The 22,483-nt window shown below is 42.0% G+C and overlaps 4 protein-coding genes and 1 long non-coding RNA gene across 7 annotated transcripts; 4 read left to right on the forward strand and 1 right to left on the reverse strand.

Moving 5' to 3' along the window:
- Window positions 1–867: 867 nt before the first annotated feature.
- Window positions 868–6,021, forward strand: rnf183 (ring finger protein 183). The gene is made up of 2 exons (XM_086036949.1): window positions 868–1,151; window positions 4,087–6,021. The coding sequence occupies exon 2, from the start codon at window positions 4,119–4,121 to the stop codon at window positions 5,049–5,051; it is 933 nt and encodes a 310-aa protein (XP_085893075.1). The 5' UTR covers window positions 868–1,151; window positions 4,087–4,118; the 3' UTR covers window positions 5,052–6,021.
- LOC147143382 (uncharacterized) lies at window positions 2,712–11,489 on the reverse strand. Its single transcript, XR_015087708.1, has 3 exons — window positions 11,218–11,489; window positions 2,917–3,021; window positions 2,712–2,839 (listed from the first exon to the last, which is right to left on the reverse strand). It is a non-coding gene; the product is annotated as an uncharacterized LOC147143382 (long non-coding RNA).
- LOC147143383 (uncharacterized) lies at window positions 6,860–9,569 on the forward strand. The gene is made up of 2 exons (XM_086036950.1): window positions 6,860–8,556; window positions 9,227–9,569. The coding sequence occupies exons 1-2, from the start codon at window positions 7,975–7,977 to the stop codon at window positions 9,275–9,277; spliced, it is 633 nt and encodes a 210-aa protein (XP_085893076.1). The 5' UTR covers window positions 6,860–7,974; the 3' UTR covers window positions 9,278–9,569.
- A 603-nt stretch (window positions 11,490–12,092) lies between the features above and the next one.
- Window positions 12,093–16,004, forward strand: mgat1a (alpha-1,3-mannosyl-glycoprotein 2-beta-N-acetylglucosaminyltransferase a). 3 transcript variants are annotated; one of them, XM_086036945.1, is made up of 3 exons: window positions 12,093–12,195; window positions 13,824–14,462; window positions 14,716–16,004. In XM_086036945.1, the coding sequence occupies exons 2-3, from the start codon at window positions 13,860–13,862 to the stop codon at window positions 15,412–15,414; spliced, it is 1,302 nt and encodes a 433-aa protein (XP_085893071.1). In that variant the 5' UTR covers window positions 12,093–12,195; window positions 13,824–13,859; the 3' UTR covers window positions 15,415–16,004. The 3 variants fall into 3 exon arrangements, with proteins under 3 accessions (XP_085893071.1, XP_085893070.1, XP_085893072.1); XM_086036944.1 differs by lacking the exon at window positions 12,093–12,195 and adding an exon at window positions 12,202–12,434; XM_086036946.1 differs by lacking the exon at window positions 12,093–12,195 and adding an exon at window positions 12,595–12,732.
- Window positions 16,005–16,212: 208 nt separating this feature from the next.
- On the forward strand, window positions 16,213–22,286 carry sh3bp5la (SH3-binding domain protein 5-like, a). The gene is made up of 6 exons (XM_086036947.1): window positions 16,213–16,924; window positions 17,297–17,359; window positions 17,621–17,749; window positions 19,085–19,249; window positions 19,345–19,518; window positions 19,785–22,286. The coding sequence occupies exons 1-6, from the start codon at window positions 16,685–16,687 to the stop codon at window positions 20,268–20,270; spliced, it is 1,257 nt and encodes a 418-aa protein (XP_085893073.1). The 5' UTR covers window positions 16,213–16,684; the 3' UTR covers window positions 20,271–22,286.
- The last annotated feature ends 197 nt before the right edge of the window (window positions 22,287–22,483 follow it).

The following is a 22,483-nucleotide window of genomic DNA, read 5'->3' on the forward strand; positions in this document are numbered from 1 at the left end:
TGACAAGCAAAACACGTCAGTACTGATCTGCATACGTTGATATGAATAAGAATCAGCATCTTTGGGGTGTTTGATGTTTTATTTAAATGTCATGTTTTGGCAAAGCAAGCTATGGGATTCAAATTCCAAGTTATGAAATATCATTTCACCCCCCCTTGAATTGATTTGAACTGCGTAACTGTGTGGTTTAGATGTTTACCAACAGTGTTCCCAGGCCGTCGAGTGAGGGCGAGCGTCGGTAAACCGTCAAACCGCACAAAGGCTCATTGGGCTGGTGCGATGCGTAGGTATGACGGGTATGAAGTGTCGGCAGAGTGTTGCTGCGTCCTCCTTGATTTGTATCGCGCGTGACGCCGCCTGTGCAAATATGCAGCCTGCTGACATCCATCACACCTGTCAGCCAATGGAGGTTAAGGACTTGCTGGAGCTACACAGTATGTATGATTCACTTCATGCAAAAATGTGAGCGATATTGGGCTGAAGTCCCTGTGAAAATTTCCACGAACGTAGACGTGTATGCCTTTCTATGACTCTTCCAATATCTCTGGAGTAACCTAATGATGGCGCCTTAAGTTTCAAAATTGTATAAATATATAAACAACTAAAGTACATAACTATTAAAAAACTAAAATGGTTTAAAAAAACAAATAGAATTATAATCATCGAACATTATTTATGATAAGATGTGCAAGATGCCATTGTCATTTATTAAAGTTAAGACAGTGTTATGGAGTAAAATTCAATATAACACTAACAGTGGTCATTGCGAGGCTTCAAACAGGATGGAAGTGGCCATTAAGCTTAGAGTGTCACAGAGACTGGAAGAGTCACAGAAAGACACCCAAGTGGACATCCTCGGAAATTCAATTGTGAGCGGTGTCCATGTTGTAAAATGTTAGGCCAGACCTGACTGACATGCTTCATGCAGAAACGTACACACACGGCGAAGCAGGTCCGACTGGTCCAACCAGAGGCGGCTGCCAGGCGGGCAGGAGGTGGGGGCGTGCCCCTCCCGAGAAGGCGGTGCTGTGTCACAGTGAGAAAACAAGACATAACAGCAAAACTTGGAATGAAAGCGGAAGGCCAGCGCAGCCCAGTTTTATGTCAGGTGCACCCATGGAACCGCTGCTGATGTGAGACTTCCTCCACAGGTGTGTTGTGATTATATTCTTACTTTTTCATAGTGGTGGGAAGTAAAGTATAAATACTGTACTTGGTTACTGTACTTGATTTCAGGTGGCTGTAATTTATGTATTTATTTATTTTTTAATTTTACTCCTTACATTTGTTTACATGTGTCTGTGCCAGCTTCTGACATTCAAATAGTCTCCTTCTAATATGTTTATAATATTTTTTTCAGTTGGCATTAGCTAATTTAGCTAATTCCAAACAAAAAAGTGGAGGTTTACAGCTCTGGGCTTGTGAATACAATTCTTGTGCCCAGACGTCAGAATGAAGACACTAATTGGAAATTCCAGTAAACTGGTAGACTTCCAACATGTTATCCTTTTCCTCGTAGGAAGTGAATTAATTCGGGCTGGAGTATTACAGTCGTACAATAAAACTAAATGACCTACATGTATGAAAACTTTATATCAAGATTATAGCATGCAAGCAAAATGATGAGAGGGGCTCGAATCCAAACTTGAGGCACCATTGTTTGACGAGAGACAAAGCACTAATGCTCAAAATATTGGGGAGTAATGAAAAAAGAAAAGCAAACATTCAATGAAAAATACCCAAATATTACAAAATGGTGCACAAATATACCAATATTATAAAATTAAACAAAAATATACATGGAATTACACAAATACTGTATGAGAAAAAAACAGTTAAAGTAAGACAGAAATGCACAAATACTAGAAAATAATACATAAATATCAGATACAATTGGGAAAATATTGCAATAATGCAAAAATATTCAAACAGAGATCATTAAATGGAAAATACACAAACCGGAAAAAAAACAAAAAAATACTACTAAAAACACAAAGGTATTGGTTGAAAAATACATAAATCATATGAAAACAAAAAAAGATTCCTTCCAAAAAATTTTATGTAATGTCTAATATTTGAAAAAAAGTGTACAAAACAGACGAAAGATGCACACAAATTTGATTACAATGATTAGAAAATATTAGGCAAAACTATGAGAAAAGATTAAAAGAATATTCAATATAAGAATTTACAATATTAGACCCCAAAAATATTGGACAAAAGTTTTGGATGAAGGACAATACAAAAGCATGAGATGAAAAATACAAAACGTGTCTCAACTCTTCTTCTACTGCTGTTTGTGTCTTGCACTGAATACCGTAGTAGCAATAATGAACATTGGAAATGATTCTACCAACCTCTCCAATTTGTTCACAGTTTTTCGTATATTGTTTCATTCCTGGATAAACTTGCAATTCTGGTCACTTGTATCTCAATACACTACTTACTTTCTGCGTCTTCTATCAATCTCTGAACCTCTCTTTCTGGGATGTTAGCCCAGTGTTGCACTGATGAAACAGGAAAAGTCCTGCCCCCTCAAAGTTGGAACTAGACCTTGATTGAGACCACCTGAAAGATATGGGGTTTTTTTTTCTCTCATTGAAAAATGAAGGTACCCCACTTAAGTTCTCTCTGGCTCAATTTTAAGTCCTTCTTTCCCATCACTTGTACCCTCCAAATAAAAACTTTGGCATATTTTTACAGAAGGTTTTGGTTGAACTCGTGTTAAAGTTGAAAATGTTCAGGTTTCATTGGATTTAAGTGGCCTAAATTTAGGTTTGGACTGTAATGGGAAGCACTTCCACCGCAGGCATGCACGCTGACGTAGGTGTAGGAAAGCCTGAAAAACAAATAGAACGTATGAGCTAACTAAAGAGTCAACGCTGAAACAATGTTGGGTGTCATTGGGCTGGATACCTCCTGCTCGTTTCCTGCTTTGCCAGTTGTTGGCAGTCAACAGCTCGTGTTGCTGTCTGCGGAAACGCTTTACTGGCCAACGACAAAGCGGAGACGCATCTAATACTAAAATGTCGGATGGAAAATACACAAATATTAGATTAAAAAAATTCATCAAATATTAGAAAAAAAATATTTGGTCAAAAATATTAGAAAATAGTACAGCTATAATAGGTGAAAAATGAAAATAACACAAAAAAAATATTAAATTATAATATATGTATTTGATTTTGGAAAAATATGCAATTATATAAACATTAAGGGGGGGGGTGAAAAAATATTAGTGTTTGTACAAGTAAAATATTAGAAAATAATACAAAAATAATACCCCAAAACCAAAAACATTACATGAGAAATAAATAAATGTCACAAGACAACAGAAAAAAAAATGGGAAAAAATTCAAAATGTTTGGCAAAGTGGAAGAAAAGAACGCAACAATACTGGGCCCAAAATATTGAGATTGAAAGTACTATTGGACACAATTACTCAAAAGTAATGAAAAAATTGTTGGGCCAAAAATATTACAAAGTAATAATATTGTGCCTACAATATTAAGCAGACATATGTTGGAAATAATTTAGAAATATTAGACAAATATATTGGTGAATAATCACAATTAATAGACCAAAAGAGGGAAACTATTAGACCAAAATACCATACAGCATCATACAACAGTATTAGGCCCAAGATAATGGATGGAAAATTTGAAATAATAACAAAATACTGCACAAAAATATTCAAAATTTGACTGATAATATTTGAAAAAATATTGGGGAAAAAATAGATTTTTTTGGACCAAAAATACGAAATAGAAAAAAAATTGAGAATAATATAAGAATATTAGGACCAATATATTCAACTTTAAAAAAAAATAATTTAAGATATCAGGCAAAATAATTGAAAATAAAACCAAATATTACACGAAAAATATAAGAAAATGGACTAACTTATTAAACAGAAAATATCAAATAATACAAAACTACTAGACCAAATTATTGGAAAATTAATCAATGTATTAAACCAAAAATATGAGACCAATATATTATAAAACCATACAAAAACATTTCACCCAGAATATTTTCCTACTTTGCCAGTTGTTTTAAGTCAACCGGTTTTGTTGTTGCCGGCAGAAACCCTCGACTGGTAAACACAGACGGCCGACATGAGCGACGAGCGGGAGAGGCGGCGGCCTCGTCGTAGTCACAGCCACGACACCCGGCCGCCCGCCAATGTCAAGCCCCGCATGGACATCCGTCGTTCGCAAAATGTCAGGAGGTCCAGGAGCAGCGACTCCGAGCGAGGCCGGCGGGGAGAACGGCGCTCGGGGGAGCCCAACCAGCACCAGCACCAGCACCGACGCCGGCGCCAGCACCAGCACGGCAGGAACACCGACACCGGCGAGCGCCGCCGGCCGCCCGAGGAGAGCGACGGCGAGGAGCCCGAGTGCGCCATCTGCTTCTGCTCCTACGACAACACCTTCAAGACGCCCAAGCTGCTGGCCTGCGGGCACACCTTCTGCCTGGAGTGCCTGGCGCGCATCAACGTGAGCGCGCCCGAGCTCAAGACGCTGTCGTGCCCCGTGTGTCGCGAGATCACCGACATCCCGCACGGCCAGGACCTGCCCCGCCTGGGCAACAACCAGGACATCATCGGCAGGCTCCCGCCCGAAATGCGCCGCGCCAAGTCCATCCGCTTCAAACGCAGCAAGGGCAAGCTCCTCCTGAAGAACCCCGAGCCCAGCAGCCCCGTCAACATCGGGGTCGTCACCCTACCGCACAAGAACCACGAGACTCAGGCGGCGCCCGCCGATGCTTTGCGCCTGGACACCATTGAGGGCGGCGTGGCGCCCGCCACCATGGTGGACGTGGGGCGCCCGCCCAACAGGGTGCGCGGGCGCATCCGCCGCTTTTTCCGCTCGGACCGCTGCTACTACATCACGGTGGCCACCGTTGTCACCATCACGGTGGCGCTGTTGCTGGTGGGCATCCTGGCCTTTGTCATCATCCCTAACGTGACCACCAACCCGAGGCCACCGCCTGGGAACCAGACGACGCCTCCGCCGCCTTCACGGGACGCTTTCACGACAGGACCATGACGAGGGTTGCAAAATTTCCGGGATTTTCTTGGGAATTTTGGGGGAATAAACCCGGAATTTACCAAAATGGAGGCTGGCTCTTAATAGGGAACTAAACAAATACACTGCTCACTAAAAGTTGGGGATTCAGTTAAGCATGGGCCAAGTTGTTGTTTTTTTAAAACCACTAAAACGTTCCATCATAAGCTTTTTATTTTTGTTCAGTGTTTCAGTATTTTTTGCACAACTTGGACAACAAGGAGCTAAATAGCAAAATTCACAACGTGTTTATTTTTGGGGTTTTTAATTCTCAAGGACATCCACTTACACTATATGCCTTTCTCGGTGTTGGTGTTTTTTCTTTTTTTTTTTCGCTTTGTGTTGCGAGCAAAAATTGGTACTATAAGCAAGCTTTAGGGGGAAAAAATGCAATTTTGCAAAAATGACTGCTTATGACAACACAAAATGTTTATATTTATGCTTGAATAGGATACCTTTCCATTAAATTACCAACTTAATTCCCGTGGAAATTTACCGGAATTTTCTACCCATGTTCAGACCCTAACTGTGACTTTTTTTTTTAACACATTAAGCACGACTGCTTCTCGTGTTTGGTGAGGTGAAGAAATGAAGCCAAACGAGGACGGTGACATTTTTCTAACGAAGGACGCACAGACTTCAAATTGTATGCACAGTGGAGTGAAACTGTGAAAGCCAAAGATGAGGGAATGTGTTGTGACAGACTACAAATTTTGATGGGCCAGCTAACTGTACATAGCCACATGTTTATGTGTGATTTTATTGAAAATACCCTCTTTGTAAATATTCAATTATAGCAGCCCATACAAATTACTTTTGCAGGGACTTCCACACCGACCGGCTACGAGTGAAAATCTGTGATATAGAGAGACCACAAAAAGTATTTTTAAATATAGTTTTAGGCCTCCTATATGCTTTTAAAAAAAACATGTTATTAAAATACTTCAATTTATGAACGCTCTCAAGTATTCCTTAGCACCTGTTCTCACTTTCGCTGTCAGAAAAATGATACACTGTTGTATAACATCACTTTGGCGAAACAAAGACTCTCACTTGCACACTTGAGCTGATTTTTACCTTTATCTGTCAACGAGACATGTCAAAGAATCATACAATTTTAATATGTAGTTTTGTATCCTTTCTCTTTTATTATGTTCTTTTTTTTCCTATTTGTTTTTCTTGTGTTGATTTTATGGACCCGTGTCCGCAAATAAAGAATATACAATACAATACAATACAATATATGTAAAAAAACACGATATAGCCAGCACAAACAGGGAATTATACATATAAAAAGGCTAAAAACAGTAGATCAAATATCTTAAAAAATACAAAAATATTACTTAAAATACAGTATTCGAATAACTTCAATAAAAATGCAAATGAGTGTTGATTTTCAAGGAAATGTGCAATTCCCATACCTAATCAAGATGTACATGTGCAGGTTTAGCATGCTAACCAGCTAGCTGCGGTGCTAGCATTGTGTGTTATCTGTACATTACTGTATTTTCCTTATCGGAGGCCAAGCCCGTATGCTCATCATCGTCTTCTTGTCCTCCTTGAGACATGTGAGCATGCCCTCTAGTCTTGTAAACACACCACAAGACTTTTAAGTTTCAAGTGAGTTTCTCTTTGCTCCCTTGCAGGCAGCCAAACCAGTCCAACACTTGGTGATTGACGCTTTTATCTGGATTCTTCAACTTTTGACACCAAGACGACGGACAGATAGATGGGACAAGTGCATGACAACAAAGCCGAAGTAAGCATTCATTGCAAATTGGCAATCTAATGTTTTTGTAGTAGAAGTGGAATTTGACTCATCTCACTGCACAACATGCAGCAGTTTGGCAAATAGGAAATAATTCATCAAAAAAGTGGCTTCACAGTTATTATTACTACTCCCAGTTAATGTTTACTGCCAAACTAAACATAAAACAAAGAGAATGACATGTTGCGTATTTAGAACAACCACATAACCTTTAAGTCTGCTAGCTTGATGCAAACACATATTGAATGGAAGAATGACTAACATTACTGTGGCTTACTGAGGACTGACCGTTTTCATGTACTGTATATCCGTATATCTAATTGATGCTTCCCCCAGTTGGCCAAGCTGCGCGTACCAGAAAGAGCAGCACAATATCCGTAGAATTGAAGCAAAAGTAGAGTGCTAGTTTTCTAACCAACATATATTTTTAAAATGTTTGCTTTTTTGGGGGCAAGGCTGGAATACAATAATTACATTTCAATTCATTTCAATTGGGAAAGATGATTTCAGACAAATATTTTTAATGGGAAAAAAAAAACCCATGCTATTTTGTAGCTGTTTTATAGTTCTAGTCTGTTCCAGCTGCAAAAGCCAGATTCCAATTCCGTCCTTTCCGGGTCTCTTGTTACCCTAATAACACAGTTGCCTAAGTCATATTTGAATGTTTTCGGAAAACAAGAAAAAAAAATGCAACAATTTCAACCAAACAAGAGTCCGGTTGCCTCGATTTACCCTTTGTGGATTACTTGACTTGACCAGACTTAATTTATTTCCGTACTTTTGTTACTTTAAAAATTAAAAAAAAAAAAAAGATTACATTTTTAATTCAATTAAGTTTTAAGTGAATAATAATTTTGAATCATTATATAGCATTTGACAATATGTTTTAATCTCCTACTAAGTCTTCTTGCCAAGTCTTCAACTTAGGAATTAATTATAGTACTATATTTATAGTCTCTGTATTAAAATGACACCGTCACCCCTCCCGAGCTTTGGCAACAAATAGGTCAGTCTTCCCAAGATGACCCCCCACCCCCCTCCACCCGGCGTCCTCCCCTCATCCTCCTCCCCTGTAACCACCAACGAGGGACAGAGATTGAACGAGTCAGCCGAGTCTTGTGAACACCGCAGACCGCCATGGCTTCGACTCCCTCCGCCTCGGCCCTGACCTCCGTGCTCCGATGTCGAGGCACACTGTGGACCAGGAATCCGCCCAGCAAGCGAAGCTCCCCCTCGGCGTACGGCCCCGCGTTGGCCGGCGGAACTCGGCGCGACTCGCTCGGCCGCGGAGAGAGTTTTTTGTCGACCTATCGACTGTCCGTGCGGTACGAGTCACCACCGCGGGAGGACGGCGGGGCCCACCGCGGAGATCCGCGGAGAGGCGTCCCGGAATCGGACGCTTACTCAGCGGCGCCCCGCGGCCTCGAAGCTAGCACCAGGCGGCCGGGAGGTGCTCGTCAACCCGCCGCTGCAGTCGTCGTCGTCACCCGGCTGCTTCGACCGTGTCAAATTAAAGTATTCGTACGGGACGCGTGTGAGCAGCACAAGTGTGGGGTTTTGGGAGTGTGTCGTGACGATGGAGAGGCGACGCCGTCTTTCGGGGAGGTCAGATGGGGTACTTTGTGGAGCACCTGCCACTCTCTCCAACTTCTGCTGACCCACGTTGTGTTACGGAGGCTGGCTTTGCTCTGCGGATGCGCCAGGGGGCGCCATCGCAAGGTGACGCACGACAAGAACCATCATGAAACGCCGTAATACAATAAAAATATTGATACATAAATATACAAATATAAATATAATAAAAATGATACAAAACAGACTAAAACCCAATTTACAATGATTAAATTGGAATGATGCGGGCCCACCTTTGCTGGCTCTCGTCCCAGATGCATATAACCTGAATCATTTGAATCATACATACTTATTACTAAAGTATTAGAGGAAAAATAAAATATTGTAAAATACAAAACAGGAAAAAATAGAGAATGAAATAAAATGGAAAAAAAAAAACACAAAGCAGACCAACAATATTACATGCAAAATACGAACATGTTTGATGGGAGAAATGAATAAAAATATTAGAAAATAATACAACCATTTTTCGACCAAAAATATCCGATGATATAAATGATGCCACGCATGTAACAGGTGACATTCATACTGATTTTCTTAAATATAAAACATTTGCGAGCGTTGCAAATCTTAAGTAAACATTTTATATAACTAATGTAGAATTTACACAAAAGACAGAACATCCTGTGCAAACAGTGGTATGCTACACTCGAAAGTTTGTTTTGCCAGCACCTTTAAAAGAAAGGATTTCAATATTTTTATGAAATCCATATCCAACTAATATTCATTTTTTCTGTTCATCTGTTTTTTTTGCCAGATTAAGAGAGATGATTCCCGACAGAAGATCCCCAAAAGCGGACCCGACTGACAGTCCAAGGCCTTGAACTTGACGCACCGTGATCCCTGTCTTATTTATTGACATTTGTTTTGTGTGTGTGTGTTTGTGTGGAATTTTTCAGTAAACGACCTCAACATGAGGTCCACCTCCAAAACATTTTGATTATCTTCTGTCCACGAGTGTAACACGTGGTGGTGCAGGTGTTCCTAAAGTTGCGGCCTGCGCGTGTATTTTGCACATTTGGACTTCAACCTATTGAGCAAGAAAAAAAAACTTTTGTGAGCCCTTTTCGGCGAACAGAAAGAAATACTCGCAACAAGAGGTAAAAAACATGTTAAAAAATGTCTCTGTCATTGACCGATATGATGTTGCTGCTGCTGATGATGATGTGTGTATGTGAGGGGAAAAAAAGTGCCTTAAATTGCTAAACCTGACACTTTAAAATATTTTCTATGATTGAGCCACTGAGAACTGAGTGGGTTAACTCCACTGAGTTAGCCAGCTGTAATTAACAGTGCACACTAGAAAATGCAGAGTTGTTTCCATAACCCACTCGCTGGGTTGAGATGGACTTTGGGCAAATTGGATTATGTTTTCGGGATGGGCGAGTACCGATAACAGGTATCAGTATTGGGCGATACTGGCCTTATTTTAAGTTATTGGGTGCTCGTGGATCAGCAGATACCAGCACCAATACCTAAACAGGAAGTAACTACATAACATTTCTTTACAATAATATGTTCTATGCGCCCCCACTAGTGTAAAGACACCATTCTGATTAGTATTGCATTTGTGCACCTGTTTTCTGACTTTGGTTATGTGACGTTTGCAAGTTGAGCCACGATTGATCGTTACATGAGCCTTGCGCAACTGTGATGTCATTTTCAGTCGATAGCAAGTGACAAAATGGCTGCCTCCTGAGATGGATAAAAACAGGTGGGTTTTGCTGGTTATTAATTCATATTCCACAATCGGAATATTAATCAGAATACTGTGTTTATACTAGCGGGTCCGCATTGAACATATTATAAAAGTGTTTTTTGACTTGACTTCCGCTTTAAGGCAAAAAACAATCAGACATTGAGTAAGTCCTCCTTGGCAGTAATTGGCTATACAGTGGCCGCTTGATTGACATTTTTTGTGATTTTTGTCTGGGTATCTGTCTGGAAAAAAAGGTGTTCTGTGTTCTCGAACTAAATTCTTTTGACCCAGCAGATTGGGTTTAAGATTATAATATTAATACAATACAATACAATTTTATTTATATAGCGCATTTCAATTCTGGTCAGGGTGGCTGGCACACCCACAGAAAAACGGTGGTTTGTGTCAGGAAGGGAATCTGGTGTAAACACTGTTCCAAAACCTATCATGTGAATCACTTTTTGTGGCGATATCTGACAGGGCAAAGTTGGGTCTTCTTTTAAAATGTTGGTATTTAAGTAAGTGTTTTTAACCACATCATAGTTTATAATTTGGTAATCCATTTTTTGCCAGGTTTAACTCATCAGTATGGGTAGTTATTACCCCTTGTTGGATTAAAATCTTGACTAAATGTGCTGGGTCAAATCCTCAACCCAATGTGCTCGATCCGTTTTGGACCCTGTGCCGGGTTAGCTATTTCACCCGAATTGGGTTACTTTGGACCCAGCAGTTTTAAGAGTGTGGCTCAATTGTTTTGCAAATTATGACGTTGGCCTCTCAGAGTGTACAAGCTGCCCTGTCTTATGTAAGTAAGCCTTGACTGTATAAAAATAGTTGTCACCTGTATGTAATGAATTTGATGCCTAGCAACATGGAGGATGTTTAGCACTTGGACAGTACCCAGCATTCACCCAGTGTGATGTCCCAGTACACTTTTAGGCCATTTCTGCTCAATTTTATAGTAGCTTGTGTGGCATTTACAGTATTAAAAGTCACACAAAAAGTTATGACATGATGGAAATTGGATTCCAAACGCGCCTTTCACCTACCTGAAAGGGAGCGATGCTGAAAGTTTCACGATCGTTCATTACGTCAGTTCGTCTTTTGGCACATAACACAGATACAGAAAGATTGGTTAAATTCTCCAGTCCCGTTTAGGCGTCTCTCCCGCTCAACTTGACTTTATCGCCGGCTCTCATCCCAGATGCATTCCTTGCCGAGGAAGGCCGGCGAGTTCCATCGTAGGGCGTAGCTACACGCAGTTGTAGCGTTGTAAACAAATGGCAGGGAAATGTTCCACAATGTTTACTGCTATTACGGATATTGTATTTTTACTTGGTACTCTTCAATTAAAAAAAAAATACACCTCCTGGTCACCACAGTTTATGAAAAATACAGCCCATTTACTTTTTTTTTTTTTTTAAATAGTCTCTAAAGTTTCTAATGTAACACTGAAACTGGCAGTCCCTTATTTACTTTATGTTCTATTTGTTTATTTTTTGGCCCACAGGTTATTTCTTTTGAACCACACCATATATATATATATAGAAGGATAAAAGCCATATCATTTGCATACTTGAACAGACTAAACTTGTCCTGGGACATTTGAAATTCATTAGTGTATAAGGAGAAAAGCAAGGGTGATAATATTGCTCCTTGTGGAGCACTTGTGTAAAGAACAGTGATATCGAACCGGGAATCATTGACAAGAACTTGTTGACGGCGGTCAGACGGGAAATTTCTGACCAGATGTATGAGACCTCCATTTACCCCTATATCAATGAGTCTACAAGAGAGTTTGAATCTGCATGGTGTTAAAAAGCAGATGTGAAATAAATAAAAATGACCCTGGCGTAGTGAGTGGGGACCTGAAGATTAATTTTGGTGATTTTTATTTATATTAATTAATAATAATATTAATTTTTAATTATATATTTTTTTCCGGCACTGATTTTGGAGGCGGAAGAGTTGCGGAAAGTCTGATGCTGCATTCACACTAACTCAGTGAGAGGGAGGCGTGGATGAAGGTGAGAAGGAGGCGTCGATGAAGCAGGAAGTTGTCTAGTTTGAGCCCGTCTCCCTCTGCTTCCTCTCACTCACTTATCTAGCGTATTTAGCGTACAAATTCAACTTTACGTTCAGAGCCCACGAGTTGCTTCCGTCGCCGTGTAAATTTGCTCGAGAACGACGTCTCCACTCGCCGTTCGTCCAAGAGAAAGCGGACAAAATGGCCAAAAACAAACGAAAAAACGGCTCTGTTTTCCCGGTGAGGACTGTTTTATACACGCGAAACCGATTTGTCTAACATCCAAATGTCAGCACAACGTGTGTGTGTGTGGGGGGGGGGGGGGGTGTGCGTGTGTGTGTGTGGGGGGGGGGGCGCTTTGTTTGTTTCCCATGCAGCAACCACTGGTGAGAAGTTGAGTAACTGATCAGAAGGGTGGGGCGTGAGTTGAAAGTGAGAAAAAGTTGGCTTTACGTTAGACGTTCACGAGTTAGGGATCGTCCACAAATTTCATGTTCGAGGGTGTCAGAAATAGACAAAGATAATCACCAAAAATCGGGTAATTAACATTTTACCATTCTGATTGCTGTAGTAGATGACAAAGGGAGGCATCTAAGTACTGCACTTCAACTTTTCATTATATAGGTCATTTTGGAGAAGTTGGTGTCAAGTGGGGATCGGGGGATGGGCCCACACGCAAATATGTTACGGAAGTTGAAGAGTAAAAAGTCTTTATCAACAAAAATACAAAGTAAGAACAGGGTTCAGGACTGGAATAGCGTTTGCATCCGCAGGTTGTACGTACTGACGTGTCACTGTGTAACTCAAACTTTTAAAACTGTAAGACTTCAGGCCTATATGACATCATAAAGGACAAAGCATAAAAAGACCATAGCAACTGCAGAGCAACTGCTACATCACGTAAACAACCAGTCATAACGGTTGGAGCGATGGAGCCAATTCAAGGGCCAATATCAAACTGTGTGGCAAAAATATTCACCAAAAGTCAAGTAAAACACTTTTTCTCATTCTGATTGCTGTAGTCGATGGCAAAGCGAAGCCTCTAAGTACTACACCTCAAATTTTCATCATATAGCTCATTTTGGAGTCAATTCAAGGATGAATATAGTGCGAAATTGACACAAATATTCAGATAAAATAAAATAAAACACTTTCTCATTCTGACTGCTGTAGTAGATGGCAAAAGGAGGCATCTAACTACTACACCTCAAACTTTCATCATATAGGTCATTTTGAATTAGTTTTTTTAATTTGAGTCAGTGCATTTAACAACTGAATCCGAATTGTACCATTGTAATTTGAATTTATTCGTTTGGAACTGAAGTCCAATAAACTTGAGTTGAAACTGAATTTAAAATTATGGAATGTATTTCAGTTTCTCTGAATCTGTATTCGATCCTCACGGAAATTTCAATTCTGTACATTCGGTTCCCAAAATACAAATTCAGTTTGCTTGTCAGACTTCCAGGGCACTTTTGGAGGAGCAATCAATTTCAGTTACACAGATCTATCTGTTCAACCAATCACAGTTTTGTTTTTTAGCCTGTGACATGGGGGCCTCTCCAGAAAGTCCAATCTTAAATAAATGTTTTTGTTTTTTTTAATGTGGTCTTTCTTCCCTCTTTGCAGCTTCTTTTTCTGTGTATGGTTTGATCTTGGCGGGCCATGCGCTGCCAGCGATCTCCTGTGATCCTTTACGGCACCTTGCTGTTCCTCACCTGGAACGCTGTGCTGGTTCTGCTTTTGCGAGCCAGACTTCCTGACCAGGTGGGGAAGCGAGCGGCCAAAGACTACGACAGTGACGTGGAGGCCGATTTGCTGCGCGTGGCTGACATATTAGAGGAGCTGGAGACCCAGAACAAAATCCTGATGCAGATCCAACAATTCCAGCCTGTGAAGGGGGCCTGGCAGAAGAAGAAACTTAATCCGGCGCCGCCGCTCGTCCCCGTCATCCCCGTCCTGGTGATGGCGTGCAACCGGGTGACGGTGCGGCGCTGCCTGGACAAGTTGATCCAGTACCGGCCCTCAGCCGAGCTCTTCCCCATCATTGTGAGTCAGGACTGCGGCCACGCCGACACAGCCCAAGTGATCCGCTCGTACGGAAGCGCCGTCACTCATCTAATGCACCCCGACTTGGCTGACGTGGAGGTGCCGCCGGAGCACAAAAGATTTCAGGGCTACTACAAGATCTCCAGACACTACCGCTGGGCTCTCAAGCAAGTCTTCCACAGATACTCTGTTGTGATCGTTGTGGAAGACGACCTCGAGGTATTTATTAAAGTCTTGTTAGAAAATAGTACAAAAATGACTTGACTCTCGTAAGATTGAGAATTGTCTTAATTAATTTTTTCATTTTCAAAATGACAGCTTTTTCTGAAATATACTTTTTTTTTTTTTTTTTTTTTTTTACAAAATAAAGCGTGAATATCTTACCCCCAAAATGTTAATAGATAAGATGACATGACATTGATCATCCACCCGTTTTGTATACCTGAAGTGACACTCTGCTCTCCTCCTTCAGGTGGCACCAGACTTCTTCGAGTACTTCAGCGCCACGTTGCCGCTGCTCAAGTCGGACCCGAGCCTGTGGTGCGTGTCGGCCTGGAACGACAACGGCCGGGAAGGCTTCGTGGACCCGGCGGGCTCTCGCCTACTCTACCGCACTGACTTTTTCCCGGGCCTTGGCTGGATGCTGCTCCGGGAGCTTTGGGAGGAGCTGGAGCCTACGTGGCCCGCTGCCTTCTGGGACGACTGGATACGCAAACCGGAGCAGCGGCGTGGCCGCGCATGCATCCGGCCTGAGATCTCGCGCACGCTGACGTTTGGCCGGCAGGGTGTTAGCCTAGGCCAGTTCTACGACAAGTACCTGCGATACATTAAACTCAACTCGGACTTTGTGCCTTTCACGCAACTGAATCTGGCTTACTTGAAGGAGGACGTGTACAAGAAGAGCTTCCAGAAGGTGGTTTATGACACCCCCACTGTCACTTTTGAGAAAATCCAGCAGGGGGCGCTGGAGGGTGGTGGGCCCTTCCGCTTGCAGTATTCCAGCAAGGAAAGCTTCAAAGTGTTTGCCCAAAAACTGGGCATCATGGATGATTTCAAGTCTGGTGTGGCAAGGACCGGCTACATAGGTGTGGTCACAATCTTCTTGAGAGGACGCAGGATCTACATAGCTCCACCTCCGGGATGGACCCAGTATGATCTCAGTTGGAACTGACTGCTCCCTTGACATAACATAAAATAATGAATAAATAAACAATTTTTTTTAATTAAAATTTTGGGCATACGGAAAGGTCCAAAGTTTTATTTCTACTCGTTTGGCTGATGTTGTTAGTCGATGAGAGAGAATTACTATTGATGTTTCCACCGACCAGTATGAGCTGGCCAAGATAGTTGAACGAAGATACGTTATGTGTACCAAATTAATAATTTTTGGGCCAATTAAGTGCAATTTCCTGTGACACACTGGTTGGGAATCACTGGTCTAATCACTGGTTTCACTTATAATGGCTTCATGCCAATTCCACTCAGGTAATCTTAAAAGCGCTGCTCAACTGCTGTGTAATTCTTTTGAGATCAGTTTTTGTATACAATTTAAAAGGGTCCAATTTTGAATTATTTGCAAAACTCTCATGGTCTTATTTATGTCTGTTACGGATAGGAATAGTTTATACTATATTTTGTTGGTGAGGGTTTCTGTTGCTTTGGTGGTTCTGCTGTGACAATCTCAACTCATGATGATCAGTATTTACCAGAAGATTTCAATGGTTGGGCATTTTGTAATAAAAACAACAGCTCGGTGTTTTATTTTTAATTGTACTTTTGTGGTTTTCTGTTTTTCACATAACTGGACGTGATCAATACTTGTTCTTTACAAAATATGTCTCTGCTGCTTCGCACGAACCTGCTGTATTAAATATTTTAAATAACTCGACAAAAAATACATCCCAATTCATGAACACATGACATTAAAAAGAAACACGACTGTCCGCTCCTATCCATTACTTCCGTGTAACAACGGAAGCCGTGTCAGCCCAAACTTCACCAATTCTCAATACTACTGCTCAGCTCCTTCGTTTCACTTGACGATGTAAACCTGCAGCTGCCAGCTAGCTAGTTAGCTACCCCGGACAAACTCAACAATGAAGCGCTTTAGGGAACAAAGAAATAACGGCTACGGTGAACGCTCTCGCAGTGCCGTAACGTCGTGTTATTTACGCCACAAAGACAAGCGTGGACATGTTAGTGACGTTCCAGTCCTGCTATAGCGCGTCAGTGTGCGGGCTAGTTTAGCTCCGGTTGCTAAGTGACTCGGTGTGATTTGATATGGCAGCTCTGGAGCCTGCTAGCATCCACCACAACTCGTCGCATTTCCTCATTTACTCGCAATTTATCTCAATAAACCTCTTGAAAGTATATCCGGTGTATGACTAAAAGTTACGGGATCTGCCCTTTTGGCATTTGTTATCGAAACTGCCTGGCCTGGCATGGAGCCAGGCGACTTGCGGGAGAGCCCCGCCGGTTCCGGTGAGTCTGACGCCGGAGACTGGAGGGAGGTTCGGCCCGGCGGGGACGAAGAAGGGAAAGCCGCCCAAAGTGAGCCAACGGCGGCCGCGGAGTTGTCGCCGAGGGATACCTGCTGCCATGACGTCGGAGGCGATAAAGCGACTAAAGTGAGCGACCAGCTTCACAGCCCTTACGACGACGAATTGGACCCACGCATACAGGTACACACGTAGTAACGAAGTTTAAGTACACTACCTGCAGTTTTACTGTACATCAGTGTGAGTATTTTTACTACCTCTGCCGAGGGTACAATTAATTAGGTACACTTGCACCATAATCCGTCTCTCTCATACAACACAAAAAAAATAAAACAGTGATATACAAACACAAGACTTTTCTTGAAAACATATTACTTCACTCATGTCAGATTACAATTATTTTTGTCAAAATTATACAACTATGCCTTAAAAATATGACTAACAATTTTGTATGGCTTTTTGACTGTATTATTCTTGGAAGGTTATGATTTTTTCTTAGAAAAAAATTATGGCTTAACAGAAAAAAAATATTTATTCACCCCCCCTGCCCCCCAGGAAGAGTTGGAGCACCTAAACGAAGCCAGCGCCGAGATAAACAAGCTAGAGCTGGAATTAGATGTAAGTTGACAACAGCATCTTGAGTTTTACGTTTTTTTTTTTAATTTTAGTGGAATTCTACTGCTAAAACACTCGCTTCATCTTCCCAGACACTGCTAATCAATATGATTTATCGCAACAGTGAAACCGGAGAGCTTTGCACTGGATGCTAATAGTTTGGACGTGCTGGAGTGCTTCCCGTCGCACTCCAGTGCAAAATCCAATCATGGTATCCACTTGAGAAGAATCTAATCGTCTGTGTCTGATGCTTCTCCCATTCAGGATGCCCGGTCGGGATACCGCAAGATTCTCACAGAATCTGCGCGGAAGCTCAACGCTCACAGCTCCCAACTGGGAAGCTGCATTGAGAAGGCCAGGCCCTACTACGAGGCCCGGCGACTGGCCAAGGAGGTTAGCGCAAGAAAAAAAACAAACATTCTCATTTTACAGTGTTACGAGTTGCATATGTCACCAATGACAAATCACAAAATCATCACATGTTAAAACGGATGGCAAACGATGAACTCTTCTGCGATGGCACCACAAGTGAAAAAAGAGAGCCATTTAGAAAACAGGAAATTACTTGAGTGATGATTTCCGCCTTCTTCTCTACTGCAATAGTTTGAACTTGTGAAATGTCAATCGAAAATTAGATTGAGGTGAACTGTGACCCAATGGTGGCAGTAATTTGTATGAACAGGTAAATTTATTTAAAAAATAAATATGTAATTTCACATTGGGTCTGAGAAAGTCTGGTACTGAATGAGTTAAAATGGTCATCGAGGTAGTGGCCTGATTATCTAACTAAGAAGTGTGTAATTTTCTGTTGCTTGGATTAATGGCCTGAAATGGAAAGCACTGTATCTTTATTCTACTGAGCTAAGATGAAACTCGAACTAACTTTGCTGCAAAGATGAAACCAAGACTCTTAAAAATACCTAACTACAAGAGTAGTCACTTGAATTCTGAAAGTATTATCCCTGCATCTTTACAAACATTAGGAATTGGCCTATTAGAATATGTCTTGTCGGATAACGTGTGAATGTGGACGTTCTGGAGGGCCTTAACCTGCTCATCACCATTTCAGCCAAGAAGATTATCGGCCGGGCCGATGTTTGGCCTTTTGACGAATATCTGCATCGGCCTTTTGAAAAAATCTGCTGGCCGATAATGAATCAATTTAAAACTGTGTTGAAGTCAAAACAAAGATTTGTGAAAGTTGAACATTTCTGTCATTTTGAAATTTTTGAGGACTTTATTTACGAAAACTATTATGGAGCTTTTAAGTTTTCATTGAACTTTAAGACATGCTGACGACCCTGGGTGCTTCCTGAAATTTTTGTTGGAATTGTATAACAAAGATGGATATTTTCAAAAAGGTATAGTAATAGTAGTAATAGAAAAATCAATATTTTTGGGAGATTTTGTTACCAGTATTTTCCTGTTTACTGAAAATGAATATCGGCTCCAAATAACGGCTATTGGCCTTCTCGACTTTAATAATCAGTATCGGCCCTGAAAAAAAACCATATCGGTCTGCCTCTGGTGTGGTGGGCCCTGTGTGTCGAGTCTAATAACGTGTGTTTGTGTGTGTGGTCCCAGTGTGTCCGGTCTCACAATTTGGTTGGTGGTCTCCGTGAGGCGTCTGATAAAGTGTGGTGGTTGTTCTGTGCCAGGTCTGATGATGTGTTTGGCGGTCCCCGTGTGTCGGGTCTGAAAAACGTGTTTGTGCTGATCCCTGTGCAGGCTCAGCAGGAAACCCAGAAGGCTGCGCTGAGCTACGAGCGCGCCGTCTCCATGCACACGGCGGCGAGGGAGATGGTGTATGTGGCAGAACAGGGCCTCATGGCGGATGGAAAGAACACCCTGGACCCAACCTGGCAGGAGATGCTCAACCACGCCACCTCCAAGGTGACAACACCCACAAGTTGCCAGGAGAAGTATTTCCTTGTGTATGGGTGTGTGTGCGTGCATGTCGTCCTTACTGCCTCTTGCATGTGTTGCAGGTGAACGAGGCTGAAGAGGAGCGTCTCCGCAGCGAGCGCGAGCATATGCGTGTCACTCATGCGTGTCAAGAGGCTGAGGCTCGTGTGCAGACTCTGCAGAAGTCACTGAGGAGAGCCATCCTCAAATCCAAACCTTACTTTGAGCTCAAGGCGCAATTTAACCACATACTTGAGGTGAGGCGCTTGTTAGAGGGAGTCAGCGGACACAGAGGTTTCTGAGAAGCCAGGGTTCCCATTTTAGGGACTGTCGCAACTTTGGACAACATGGGACATTAAGAACATTGTCAAGTTGTTCTTAAATTTAATTTCAAACAGAATTTAGAAGTCTTAAGTCTTGAATTTAACTAGCCTTGAGATGTAGGAACCCTGGTTAGCTGTGTTAGCCACTTATATGCTAATAACGGCTTGTGTGTGTGTGTGTGTGTATGCACGTCCTCCAGGAGCACAAGACCAAAGTTGTCCAGCTGGAGCAGCACGTGTCCAAAGTGAAGACCCGCTACTCCATCGCTCTGCGGAACCTGGAGCAGATCAGCGAGCAGATCCACGCTCAGAGGGGCCGTGACACCCCCATGCCCGGAGGGCGCAGTCCCCCCGTGGGGGCAGAGTCCGACGCCTACAAAGAGGGCAGAGCCTGCGGCGGCGCTGGCCCGCCACCCGGCGACCGGCCAGACCAGGACAAGGAGCGCGAGCGGGCCGGCTCGGACTCCCTGTCCGTCTTCAGCCTGCAGACCATCGCCTCGGACCTGGAGAAGTATGACTCGGTGGAGCACCTGGGCGACCTCAGCGACGCCGGCAGCGTGACGGGCGAGGAGGGCGAGCGGGACCAGAACCGGGCGGTTGAGCGGCGGGACAAGCTGAGCCACGTTAGCGCCCGCCAGCGGCAACAGGAGTTCTCAAAGCAGCACCACCGCAGCTTCAGCTTGTAGTACAAGTTCTATAAGTAAAACTACAAACATGGCTATTGAAGTGTATACAAGCACACTTGTGTTCACTGAGGCCGTGTTGGGATTCACTCCCTATCCGCTGCATAGAGTCCTTACTGTCCTATATATTGAGTTGGCCATTTTGCAATCAAAAGTAGTGAACAACTAAACGGGGTGGGGGTTTAGTGGACTTTTTTTTTTCTTTCAACTAAATAGTCCACTACATTAAAAAAATCCCTTATGGGCCTGTAGTGATTATGGAGTAGTAGCGTTCGCGATCATTCACTCATTTCCTACTTCATAATCACTATTTAGGAATTTTTAGTGGACTTTTTAGTTCCACTAATTAGTCCACCTTATTGTTCACCTGAGCTCCTTTGGGGGTAAAGAGACAGGCCTCAAGTAGCATTGTAAGCCAGTTCAAATCTATAACACACATGCTACCTAGCTTTCATTCACTCCTGATGGCTAAGCTGGTAGGAATTCTTTAGCATTTTTACTACCAACTACATCAACTCCTTTGAGGAAAAAGGGTGTGTATCTGTTAGCATCACAAGCTAGTTTGAATTGTGACGTGCACTCTTAAGGGAATCCATTAGCGTTGCACGTTTGTTAGCCTAATGGGCGGTTAAGCATGAAGGAAGTGGGGGGGATTCATCCATATTTGTTCATGTAATGCAGTGAGACGTGTATCATGTACACCCCCCAGGCCCCCATTTTCACATTTTACGTCTTCACTGGCGTTGCTTGACGTTGCACCTGTTATTTATTCCCATCTGAAACTTGAGCGCTGATGGCGTTAAACACGCGTCGTGACGATGCTCTTTGAATTTTCAGCCAGATATCCCAAATGTTTACATTTTGTTTACAGCAAAGATCATGGCTATGTCGGGAATTTGATAAGTCAACATTTTGTCCGTTGTATAAAAATCCCTCTCTAGTGATTAGGGAGTTGGAAATGGTGGAGATTGCGTTGAGAATCATTTGCTCATTCCTTACTCCCAAATCGCTTGATAGGCATTTGTAGAAGAAATATCTTAAATTCGCTCTCGCTTTTTACTTTGCCCTTGATCATGATTTTAATTTTTTTTTTTTTAAATTTGAAGTGTGTCTTGCTACAGAACAAATACCAGTTTCAATGCCAGCCTGGCTATGTTGTTTCAACTCATGCATAGATAGACACGTACAAGTTTGTGCACCTTGGATGATTATTTTTTTTGACGTTTTAATTGTCCATTGTGATGGTGATGGTTTGTGTCCATCAGAGAAGTTGGACTGCAGGTGAATAATTTGTAAACAAAATTACCGGTATTACATTTGAAGATCGCACCTCTTACAACATTTGAAATTGACATAGCTGGGAATTTTACTAAAAATTGAGCATCCGTTATTCGTCATCCGGCTGCAACGTGGGTACCCTTTCGTCGTCCGTCATTCGCCTTGTTTTCGGGGGGTGGGGGCGCGGCTGTCGTTAGTAGTACCCGTTTATAGGCTGATCCGCCTCTAATTGTAAACGATCGTCCATTGGCAAATCCGACTAAACTTTCACTTGCTTGGAATTATCACATTGTTTTGTCTCCAAATTTTCCCCCAAGGATAATCCTGACACCAACATGAATCACAATTCTTTCATCTCAAAATTAAATTTAAATTCAGAATAACAATCAAAATTCTTTAAAATGCCCAACTTTCTGTGTTTTTTTTTTTAAATTATCCGATCCATTTTTAAGATGCAACTCAAATCCACTAAAACAAGGCAATTTTATTTAACTTTTTTTTCTAACCTGCTCTGTATGTCTCATTTTCTTGTGAGACTCGTTGACCTTATGTGACTTGTACATGTAATAATTATGTATATCATGAACAGTTTCAACACAACGTTGGTAAATATCGATGGACATTTGACTCTTGTGAGATGTACAGAAAATCCTCACGTTAATACGACAGTACCTTCACCACGGATTATTCGTTATCATCAAATGACATGACTAAAATAAAGTTGTGCATATTGACATTGGACATTTGGACTTAAGTGCACGTTGCTCACGGATGGGGGTTAAATGGAAGGATGGCAAAAGCAGTGGAGCAGGAAGTGAAGTCTTGCGCAGTCTGTCTGCAATTAGCCATTTATAGAAATATGAGAGCAGAGCCCGGAATAGAAAAAAAAAAAGGTTGCAAAAGCCATGAACAGAAGAAAAGCCTTGATTTGAAGAAAG

The sequence above is a fragment of the Filicampus tigris genome, chromosome 8 (genome assembly GCF_054856515.1).
Source record: "Filicampus tigris isolate MCC_2025a chromosome 8, RoL_Ftig_1.0, whole genome shotgun sequence".
Classification (NCBI taxonomy): Eukaryota; Metazoa; Chordata; class Actinopteri; order Syngnathiformes; family Syngnathidae; genus Filicampus; species Filicampus tigris.

Excerpts from the sequence above, each read along its gene's own strand:
- rnf183 (XM_086036949.1), top strand. The coding sequence starts at position 4,119 with ATGAGCGACGAGCGGGAGAGGCGGCGGCCTCGTCGTAGTCACAGCCAC.
- LOC147143383 (XM_086036950.1), top strand. The coding sequence starts at position 7,975 with ATGGCTTCGACTCCCTCCGCCTCGGCCCTGACCTCCGTGCTCCGATGT. Across the intron at positions 8,557-9,226 it reads CCAGGGGGCGCCATCGCAAG|ATTAAGAGAGATGATTCCCG; the intron begins GTGACGCACGAC and ends TTTTTTTGCCAG.
- mgat1a (XM_086036945.1), top strand. The coding sequence starts at position 13,860 with ATGCGCTGCCAGCGATCTCCTGTGATCCTTTACGGCACCTTGCTGTTC. Across the intron at positions 14,463-14,715 it reads TTGTGGAAGACGACCTCGAG|GTGGCACCAGACTTCTTCGA; the intron begins GTATTTATTAAA and ends CTCCTCCTTCAG.
- sh3bp5la (XM_086036947.1), top strand. The coding sequence starts at position 16,685 with ATGGAGCCAGGCGACTTGCGGGAGAGCCCCGCCGGTTCCGGTGAGTCT. Across the intron at positions 17,360-17,620 it reads AGCTAGAGCTGGAATTAGAT|GATGCCCGGTCGGGATACCG; the intron begins GTAAGTTGACAA and ends TCTCCCATTCAG. Across the intron at positions 19,519-19,784 it reads AATTTAACCACATACTTGAG|GAGCACAAGACCAAAGTTGT; the intron begins GTGAGGCGCTTG and ends CACGTCCTCCAG.